Here is a 12,000-nt window from a genome sequence, read left to right as displayed (position 1 = left end):
TGACTACACTGTTAAAGCGAAAATCTTCTACAGCTTTGGTTTTCGTGTACTCATCCGTGCAACACAAATCAATTTTATCTATAAATATCTATACATTTTTATACGTCATACTTTACAAAGAAAAAGTCACCTTTGTAAAGGGGTCATTATAGTACCACACTGTCTGTAGCAAATGGTGGTTTGAACAAAAAACTGTCAATCGGATCATTTCAACGTTCCAAATTGATATTTTAAAAAATTGAACATATGTATGTATGTATGTAATATTTAAGCGTTTACCTAGCAACAAGGTCGGCAGGCAACGAGGGAGTAAGACTATAATCAATGAACAGTAGCTTACTATAACTGTTTTCGTCTTTCCCAAATAACTAGTGTGTTAATAAGTTTACAATGTATCTTCTATCGTCAACATTAAAGTTCTTTTAATGCAATATGATATGAATTACTGTGTGTTTACCAATGGGTTGCAACTCACCTCATTTATCTGGGGAGTAAAGGTGTTTGGCATGCGAGTATTTCTTCTTCGGAGTCTTCAAAAGTTAAAGGTAAATCATAGAATTATTGATAAAAAAATAAATAAATACATAAATATATGAATTATGCATAAATGAATAAATGAATGAATTAATTAATTACTTTATGAATTAACTAATTAATTAACTAATTAATGCATAAATAAATGCATTCATGACTAAACAAATAAATAAATAAAAATAAATAATGAATAAATAAATAAATAAACAATAATAACTTATGAATTAATTAATTTAGCAATTTATAAACAATCAATTAATTATTCAATTAATTTACGAAAAAAAACGATTAAATAAATACATATATTTGAAATGAAACATGTGCACAAAAAAGTGAAAGAAGCAGACGATATGCTATTTAAATAAATGGACATTCAAAATGACAATGAATATCCAAATATATAACGAGCAGTATTCGAACCTAGTGTAACTTTTAAGGCAATCAAAGGCATCAGATACGACTGATGCCTCTAAGAACAACAGAAGATAGCGGATATATTGCGGCAAGATAGAAGATTAATTGCCTTATCACGTGATGTGACTTCCCTCAAATATCATAGACGCGACTAAATAGATACATGAACCTTATCCCCGATTAAACATTGCTGTTTTGAGCATGGAGGCTTTTTATCCGACAGATTAGAAATTATATGCCTATAGTTACTTTGTGGCCCAGTTGACTTGGATATACCAACTGTTTAAGTCATCATTATGATTGACGTCGTTTTAGATACACCACCTTGTCTTTCGGCGAGTGTCACTTTATAAAGACTGCAGGGGCGGTTATGGGTTGTAGCCTTGGTATAATTAACGCGTCTAACTACACGAGATCTTGTTGAAACAGTAGTTTAGGCTGTCAAAAAACAACATCTTGCCAACGTAAAGTTTAGTCGACAATTTTGTTTTGTTTATATGGACGCATGATATGGACATAATACAAATTTACGGATAGAGCTCGAGCCACGCTACTTTAATGAATAAGTACAAGTCATTGATATAGGGGAGGCGGAAAACTACAACGGGCGAGCCATTGTATGGTATTGCGCAAAGGGGGGGGGTTAGAGGGTTAGGGTTAGGGTTTGGGTTAGTGTTAGGGGTCGGGTTAGGGTTTGGGTTAGCCTAAACCCAACCCTAACCCTAACCCGACCCCTAAACCTAACCCTTACCCTAACCCTTTTTTTGGGGTTATCACCCCTGACCATGCCTCGCCCGTTGTAGTTTTCCGCCTCCCTTGATATAGTGACGTCCATACGAATCGAAAGCCTCAGATCTGACATGTACGTCATGTGAACAGAATGGCACATAAACCTTTACTAGGAATCGTATCATTGCAGCTGGAGAATGATTCTCACAAGTACCCCCACCAAACTCGGCTACATGTTCATTAAACAACAGCCGACAATTGACACCTGTGATCACATGATATTATGTTCCCACACCGTCGATTACTAGTAGTACTCAGAAGAGGCTGCAAGTAACTGAAGTATAAGTGAAATTAAGAAACACAACAGGCAAGTGTCCTAGGGACCGAATAGGAGCTGGTTGTGAAGAACGCACATTTATGCAATCTGTTCACACATGGGATTTCAATTATGCAGCTGGTAACGATATGAGAAACAAAGTTTACTTCAGATATACTAATAAATTGTAAAATATACATAGTTACCGGGACAAGTGATTCACATATGTAGGAGAGACAACAACTGCACCTTTTGAAAGATCTTAAGAAGTTAATTGGATCCGATAAGTACGCGAAGATGAATCAGCAGTTATGGAAATACAAGTTGACAACTTTCAAACCATACCTACTTCAAGATAAGCAAATGCAATCAGACACTCTAATTTTTAAGAACATACACAATTCGAATGTTTAAAGGGATCTTTTCACGCTTTGGTAAATTGACAAAATTGAAAAAAGTTGTTTCAGATTCGCAAATTTTCGTTTTAGTTATGATATTTGTGAGGAAACAGTAATACTGATCATTTACCATGGTCTAATATAGCCATTATATGCATCGTTTGACGATTTTAAAACCTAAAAATTATAAAGCGTTGCAACGCGAAACGATTGAATAATTTGGAGAGTTCTGTTTTTGTCGTTAAATTTTGTGAAACTACGAAGATTGCTTATATAAGGTATAAAATACTTCAAGTATGTGTACTCGGCGGAATAGCTCAGTAGGCTAAAGCGTTTTTACTTCAGGACTCTGGCAGGACTCCAGGGGTCACTGGTTCGAAACCTGCTCCGGGCAATGTTCTTTTCCTTTTTTTAATTTTATTCTTGATTTTTTACTTGAGCTTTAACGATCCAAAGGTTTACATTTATCAATATAAAGCATTTAATGAAGAAGTTAAAAAATGCCAAAATCTGTGAAAAGACCCCTTTAATGCCTGTGTAATAAACGCCTTCTCGAATAATCATGCATGTTGTGTCGTACATCACATTATGGATTATAATTGAATTGCATCGGATGTATAAAGTGCAATCATATACAGTAAATCTATGTTTCCTTCAATATATTATCTATATTAATCTATTATTACACATTGAACATATGTGTTATATTTACAAGTAATGTTCAAGCTTACTTCTTTGCTATGATGACAATAACTGCTACATTGATGACAACCAACACAAAGAAGCCAACCCCGACGCCGATGTACACAGATGTCCACGATTCCGTAGTAGACGAGACAGTTGATTGTAATTCCGGCGCTTGAGATGTTGACGCCTCTGCATTGTTATAGGAACGAAAAGCATTAAATACACAATCAAAAAAGTGCCTTTCAACCGATCATTTTGATAAATAGGTAAAATAATTTCTCTCATGCTTGACTAGTACCTGTCAATGGTACATGATCTATGTTTCTCATTTTGCAAAAACTAAAGATAATGAAATTTATAACAAGCTGACAAAGGGACAAATGAGTTTGTGAGGAAGTTGAAGTATAAGAAACCGTTCCCATAATCGACTGCTTGATACCATACCGTCTGTTTTATAAAGGACTCACAACGCTGTATGGTTGTTGGTTTCTTCATTTACAATATGTTGGTCACAATACATGGTTACATTATAAGATCGTGGGGGATAATACATATATGTAAGCATACTGATTTGAAACCTATTGCCGGGGCTGGAGGGTTTATTGAGTGAAAACAAAAATTGATTGCGGACGCTGAGAAAGCACGTAAGTAGCAACATATCAAAACGACTAAAATCCAATACATGTAATTGGCCTTCAACTTTGGAAAAAATGTTAACAAACGTCGTAAGAGGAAACCCGCTGTATGTACAATTGTATTGAACATACCAGAGGGTTCAATGAATAATGCATCGAACGATTATTTAATCGCGTCAAATAGTAATCGACCAGCTATTTTGCTTGTGATTATTATTCTTCTTGGGCAATAATAGTCGATTATTTAAATTAATATGAGATTACCGAAGTGTTTAAAAATTGTCTATACGTTATGACGTTTTGTTGCATACGGGTATTTCTACACAACGCTCTACCAAAGCACATCGCTTTGAAAATGTGAATCAATTTTTATTTCAACCAAATATTTACGAATTTGCACGCACACGCACATACAACACTTATTATAATAATATCTATACGATTTTGTTATCTTTACGCGTTTTGTACAATTCGATACCAAGTTTATAAACAACGATAGTGTAGTCTACATAAGTCGACAGCATATACATATTGCATGTCTGACAGGGTGACAGTAAATTTGTCAACTTGAGGAAATATTTTTCCGAAAGTTGACAAAGCTGTCAGACATGTAATATTTATTTCATTATACCGAAAAACTATTCAAACATGAACAATTTATATAAAACGAGAACAATTTTAATATTCAATAATTGTTCTTAATTTAAGCAATGATTGACGGATTTGGTCGTCTGTTTACAACGGAAATGCAAAACTGCGTACTGCGCATGCGCGAATGGGACAGCATATGTTTTTCCATTCCGATCTTGATTGCTAAGGAAGCGGGCGACAGTATTTTTTGAGCGGGCGACAATATTGTTTGGACAGTAATTTTTTTCCCGCTGGATCTGAGAGTATTTCTATGTCACGATGGTCTATGGGAGTAAAGCATTGTGAATAAAAGTGAGGTCTAATAATACAGAATATTAATCTTTTGTTACGGACAGATTTCAATGACACTACTGTGACATAACGCACACAGAACGCACATTTGGGGCATTGTTGGATTAATATGATAGTCGAACTTTGTACCAGATTTCATGCGGTCTTGGATAGGCGGCCACCTGAATCAACATATGAATAGCCTCGGGTTAGTTAACATCAATTATTACCGGACACGAATGTTTGTTTACCTTACGTGTCAACATTCGGTCAAGTCCGTATTTATTCGTTATGTGTCCTTTGCATTCATCACAGACACGTGACTGTACACAGCCCATCAGAATTGTTCACGTAACAATTATCAAAGGTTTCGTTGTTTATATCTATATTAATAAACAGTCTTACGTAAGCACACGAACATAAAAGGTGTAGTATTGCTTGCTGTCGCGGGCTGGGCCCGTTGCGGGCTTCGCATTTATCTTGTATTTGACAAACATTTTGAAAACGTTGTGTTGTGTTATTAAGCAGAAATAAAAAGTAAAGAAATCAGAATTGGACTTTGTCTACGTTTATGTATGTGCTATGGTACACTACTCGTTAAAATTATTAAATAAATAGAATTTTGCATTGAAATATCTAAATATATAGCTTTTATTAACTTTAAAGAACAGTGTTAATTTTACAATTAACATAACTCAATTTTCAGGATTTTAATTCAAACGTTAAGATTATAAATTTATGTATTACTTATTACGGTAAAATGTAGTAGACGTTGTCGTTTTAAGATTTTGAACTAGCCTGAGTCTAATGACCGAAATTAGGTATTTTTGTATATCGACCAGTCCATAGGTGACCGTTATTCCGTTCACAAAACGAAAACTTCGACAAAATATAGTTAACAATGATCCCAAAGCGGATTTTTGAAATATGGCCCTGAACTGTTTACACGTAACGGTTTTTGCCAATAATTTAACTATAGCATGGATACTACTATTCAATTGCTAGATAAGCGGTCGTTTATTTTCCAAAGGCAGTACAAATCATAAATTAATATAACGTCGATAACCAAAGTAGCTATGAGCCTCCGAACATATTGTATTCAGTCCACTTGACAAGAAATAAGTAAGTCATGAAATGGCCAAAGTTGCAAGTAACACATATGGTTTTGATAAATATTCTGTTGGATCTGTGAATGCTAAGATTCATACACATATTCTACGTAACATTTTGTTTATCCAATCGCAGTAACTATTGTTATTTTTATACAGATACAACTTTTTAAAGACAAAAATAAGTAAACACATTTCACTAAATGCATATGAAACTCATGAAACAGCATAATAAACATTCTTATAAACACTCACTATTTTGTATTAAAGACAGTTGCTCAATATTCAATACATGATTAAACCCCAGTTCATATCAGAAGTAAGCATTTATAGACGATTTTCTCTTGGTGTAAAGGTATGTAGTGTCATTACAAATATTGGAAGGTTGACAGCAAGCGATGATGAGGTCTATGGCGGTAACCTTTGGTGAAAGTGCATTTGAAAAGCAAAGTATTAAGAATTGTAACTGATCGTCTATCTGAGCTTCTTGAATAATTTATAATATCGTGTAATCTCAAGGAAAAAAATGTGAAACTTTCAGCACAAAATGTGCCAATACCATACCACGTACATTATCGTACATTAGCGAATCAGGAAACGGAAACAAGAGCATTTCAATCAGCCTGAAGCTTAGAGGCTTAATGACATCCACTTTGATTTAATACCGATTCAACAAAAACAATAGAGATATACATAGGTGTAACAAAAGTTAAAATTGTGTATATATTCATTTATTAAATGATTTCTGAACGGTATTGACATACGAGCCTTTTCAATAGTCTTGTGTTACCCAAATATTAATAATATTTTTATTAATCATTTACAATATGTATTGTCGTGATGCATTTGTATGTTATGCACGACATTTAATTAACACAACGTCTTGCGATTGGAAACTAAATATGTAGTCGATAAATACGCTTATTTTATTGGGATGTAAGGAAACGTATTAAGCTAAGAGTTATACATAAAAGCATGGTAAAACATGGAGTCATTAACTTATAGTCCTACGGAAACGTCCACTGACATAATGTGAAATCGCATTGGCGTGTCAACGCAAAGATATGAAGGTGTTTGTCTCTGCGGAAATGTCAATGTATACACACGGCCCCGTCTATGCCATTGAACAATCTTTCCGCATAAAAGATGCTTAATAAATGCATTCTCGGAGCCTATTTATATTTCGATAAGTTCTGAAGAAAAAAATACATGCATTTACACAATCATATATGCAATTAAGTTTCTTCATGAACATATGATAAAAGGGCCATCCTTTTGCAGCAAGTGTTAATTACACGTCAAACTATTCAAATGCGAGACTTGAAATGAAATTTAGTTTTATTAAACAGCAAAGAGTGGACAACTCACTATAGATTCTCTTTATAGTCGAGGCAATTTACAGAAGTTGAATGATGCTTTCGAGGAAATTTTCCAAGGAGTGGTTGGCTTCAAACTGAAAGACCGGACGTTAGGTCGATATGATGACGAACCAAATGTCAAGATCGTCCGGTACACAATTAAAAACGATGTGACTATTGTCAGCCGGACATTCTCGGTAAATGCATTAACATTCATCAGTTTTGACCACAGGCGCATGATTTTAACAACCTTAAAAGAAATTATAAAATATAGTCCTAATTAATAAGTTATTCCTTAAGCGTGGCAAATTTGGACGCCAGTGGCATGATTTGAACAACGAACGTTACTTCTCAAATAACAAACATATATTCCCTGTGGTGTCACATAAGATTACAAAAATAAAGTTCAAAACAGTACATACATTGAATATGTAACGCATTGTTCATTTTGTATCGTTAGTCTTAATCAGGGAGTAATAAACATATCAAAATGCGACGTGAAACAGAATTGGTCATACAATAATAAGTTCACATACTAAATTACATAGAAACTGGAAGTGGTTACAACAATAGTCGTATTTTAACTAAATAAAGATGTTACTTTTTTTTTCGGTTTAAATAAATGGAGGACATTGATCGTCGAACAAAGGCCATATTAATCATTCTGCAAAAATAATACATAGCAAACATCGTATAATAAATGTTGAAACATTATAACAATTTTATTTCAACATCTACGTATTTAAGGAAGTGCTTCAATGAATTGAAGCTTATACGTATACAGTATTATGCGGTTTGGACTTTCCAAGTAGCGCACGCTTAAAGCATGCTCTCTGATTATTATGATTATTTAGTTAAAAACAAACACACACAATGAAGCAAGCCAACAATCAAACACGCGGAACAGAACTATTGAGCGTATCGTATTCATATTGTGAACAGCATTCGATATTGACCTCCTGATAAGAACACATTCTTTCCGGAAAACAAATAATTTAATACGTTCTTCTTTAGAAAATGTTATCATTGTGATCTCCTTTTAATTCCTTTGGCTTGGTATACTCCACACTTCGCAAAGTTCAACTATATAACGATAATTAAAATATTTCATCATGTCCACGTATGTGTCGTCGATACATTGTTTTCTTTATTTATTTCTGAATAAAAGAGTGAACAATACAAATAAGGTGCCCTGAACGAAATCGAAATTGCGCATCCGAAATACTGTTAATTTCCGTATAGAACTTTTCTATGCATGTTTGTAAAATTGTAGTTAAGAGCTTGGGGTGAAACTTAATAGTGTAATAGAACGGTAATTATTAAGCCTCCGTCCACCTTTCTGCGTTTAACGCTGATACATACTTTAATACACTTTGTAAAAGACACCCACACGATGTTAAACACCAAATAACAAACGTCTGACCAGTGAGGTTTCATCTTGTTGTTAGTTTAAATGTTTATGCCGCTCAATAATGCGTCTGCTATTTTAAATACGAAGGATACTCCTGTATTTGATTGTTCTTTTTTTTGTATGTCGCAGTAGAACTTACAAAAAGTGTTTTTATTCGAAGAGGAAAGACGATTGAATCCCTATAGATTTCATTTCACACATAGTCGAGACAGCGTTCAAATTCACCTTAATGTAAGTGTGTTTTACACCGTCTAAAGAGCATCGCAACATTCCCGCTTCCGTATTTCATTTATGCTGTGCCACTTATATCAGCTATACTTGGCAATGCATAACCGAGGAAAACAATCTAAGGACTGTATGCGCAAAAGTCAATTTCGCTTCGTCTTGATTGATGCTCAGCATATTTTTTTATTTTCATTTTTAGAAGAATTATTAACTTACTTAGATGTTTAACCGTTTATTATTTTATTACACAAAACGTTTTCATTGTCAATTGTTAATCCACTTAATTCTTAATCTTAATCTACTCTTAATGTAATGTATGAAATTCATTTGCGTTAAGTTAGACCTGTATACTTAATATGATACATGCAACCGATTATTTGCGTTGAATAAAGCACAACTTATAAATGTGAAATTCTAATAATAAAACAATGGCCATGTTGTTTATTATGTTTTGTCTTCTGTTTTTGCAGCCAAGTATCGAGTTGTCTACAACGCTCTCCTGATTGTGTTTATGCAGTTACATTATTCCTATGACATTATCAAACTGTTCAGACCTAGAAGGGACATTACATAGTTCACGTTATTACATTTATCGCTTTACTTAAGCAATTGAACCTACGTACAACTCACTACTGCAAAAAAGACTAATTGACAATAAATGATGAATAAGTAATTCACACGAAACATGAAATGCTCGTGCAACAAACGTTCACTCCATCTACACGTTTTGTGTAAAATAACTGATGCAAATAAATACCAGTCGAATAATTGTATTTTAATAGGTCTAAAGCTATCCCTCTGTTACAAAATTGGCTCATGTTTGACTTATGTATAGGTCGATGTCCGGTGTCACGTCTTGTTTTTTTATGAAACATATATGCAAAATATTTGTAATACACGCATTCAGAGAGTTTTAAACTCATATCTTTTAAACAATACTATTCCAATTAAAAGTGTACTACTCTTATGCCCCGATGTTGATAGTTCGGACTGCACAAGCTTATATGGGATGACACGTTCCGCAAATGCATTAAGCACCGTTTATCCAAAGTGTTGCTAATTTCTACTTCTGAAAAATGTTCCCCAATGCAGAGAGGCCCACTATATCCAGGCTTGCAACCCTACTTACACTGGCCATTGACCCACATTGCAGTAACCACACGTCTGCTCACAGTTGTTGCCAAACATACCTTCAGTGCATGCTTGCAACATAGCACAATACAATTTAACACATCGCGTTAACTGAAAGCTGTCTCAGCATACATATATACTCTGTGATCGGTTATTGTGGACATCAAGACACGATTGGAGTTTTATTGACTGGCTGGATTGTCAATATCCTAAAAGAAATTATAACATCAAGCAAAGCAACTTTTTTTTTCTGATTACAATTTTAAAAATTCACAGTCAGTCAAGGGAAATGACCAAAGTGACCGTTGTCCACAGGTGACCGTTGATTTCGGATCACAATTTAAAGATGGTTGGTCAGTTGGTAGTATTGCTAAGTCGTTACCCCACCCAGTCGTTTGCATACAGTGTAAAACAAATGCTCATTGCCGTTTACTAAGCATAATAACATAATTTACTTACATTGAATAATATAGAATAATATCTTATAGATTTATTTAATGTCATATTGTTAAACTAAAGCAATGACGTTATCAACGCTAGTAAAATTGTTTACTTGTGCATCTCGTTTATTCAGTAAATAAAGCTTGTCACGTGCCATTTACGTCACGTCCGTACAAGTTTAAAAAGCGGATTCGCTGTCATAAACCGATAGTACGGTCTTACTGTACCGTTCTTATTCAAACAAAAAGACGCAAAAAAATGATAAAAATTTGTTCGTTCGCAAACATCACACCAACAGTATTTTCATTCAACAACCTCATTCAAAATACAAACATTCATTTATTACTTATAACAAAAGACCTAGCACGTCACGCACAAAAAAACAAGATAACTTATCACGCAAAAAAACTTTAACACACACACAACCATTATCACTCGCAACAATCAAACCAATTCACTCCACGCTAAAAAAACTCGCTAATCTTCTATGAATACTAGTACACTTGACCAGATGCGCAAAGAGTTCGTCTTGAAATTTCATGATGGAGTCAAGCATTACCTGGTTATTCTTAGACAAAGCAACGTTATTTAAGTGATCGATCTACTGACTCGTTTCGCTGACCGAGCAGACGGTGCTGGATGGTGGAAGTGCTGAGTACTTATTAGCGGTCATTTAATTAGCGATAATTACTTTAAACGTGTCACATACGCTGACATATTTTCTTTTGAAGTTACCCCACAATTATCCCCGGAAAACAAACCTTCTCAACACCTAATTATTTGTTTATCGCAGCGGCCGCTATTATTATAGCAAAGGAAATTACCGCTATCAGACGCTTTAACCGCAAAATAGACGGACAAATGATGTGCTGTGTTTTTAATTTTCGCGACTCGATACGACTGACGCGTGACCATTGATTTCAGTTCAAACGTTTATTTCGGAGTGGAATATGGTGGCCGTTGGCCGTTATGGACAGTTGGCCGTTATTTTCAAGTGTAATAAAGATTGTTTTTCGTCGGGGGGATTCCAGACTGACCGTTATTTGCAAGTGACCGTAAATTTCAGGTGGCCGTTAGGTCAGTTTCGACTGTATTCTGTTTTGTGTTAAAACAGTAGATTAGATCATTAAATGAATTGATAATGTTATAATGAAAAAACGGAACGTTTTACAGTTTTTTGTTTTGTATTTTGTTCAAGATTGAGCACAGTTAGTTGACTTGAGATCAAGGCTTTTGAGATCTAAAGGCCTTAAGATTTCAAGATTTGGTTATAATAAACTGTGTTATACAACACAAAGGCACTTTGGCGCACCTCTTAGACCCCACAAAACTAGACTGAAATAAATTAATCGTCTTAAACAATTTGCGTTATTGGCATTATTAAAAAACGACAAAAAAGTTCAGTTCCTCCTGCAGTAATGCTTTTCAAAGACCATGTTTGAACGCAGACCAGACATTATTTGAACGATTGATCTGAGCCAGTTTCATGCGATTAGACAAAAGTAAGATTCCTAAAGTGTACACAAGGTTTCACTATAACCATGTATGGAAAACTGAACCGCACCCTTGCGGCCATGTTCTTCATCGGACCAGAATCATGTTCGAATGTTGATCAGATATCATAAGAACAAATTGTTCAGAGCATGTCTCATAATTGATTGAAGACAAATGAAAGTTTCACCATAACCATA

The 12,000-nt window shown here is 34.5% G+C and overlaps 1 protein-coding gene across 1 annotated transcript in view; it reads right to left on the bottom strand.

The window, feature by feature from the left end:
• The window catches only part of LOC127848988 (delta-like protein A), a 189,831-nt gene that overhangs the window by 121,465 nt on the left and 56,366 nt on the right, over positions 1 to 12,000 (bottom strand). The window contains exon 5 of the mRNA XM_052381716.1: positions 3,123 to 3,267. Within this exon, the coding sequence (XP_052237676.1) occupies positions 3,123 to 3,267 (145 nt within the window). The remainder of the gene's footprint in view (positions 1 to 3,122; positions 3,268 to 12,000) is intronic.

The sequence above is a fragment of the Dreissena polymorpha genome, chromosome 10 (genome assembly GCF_020536995.1).
Source record: "Dreissena polymorpha isolate Duluth1 chromosome 10, UMN_Dpol_1.0, whole genome shotgun sequence".
In the NCBI taxonomy this organism is placed as follows: domain Eukaryota; kingdom Metazoa; phylum Mollusca; class Bivalvia; order Myida; family Dreissenidae; genus Dreissena; species Dreissena polymorpha.
This window is presented reverse-complemented; position numbering and strand designations above follow the sequence as displayed.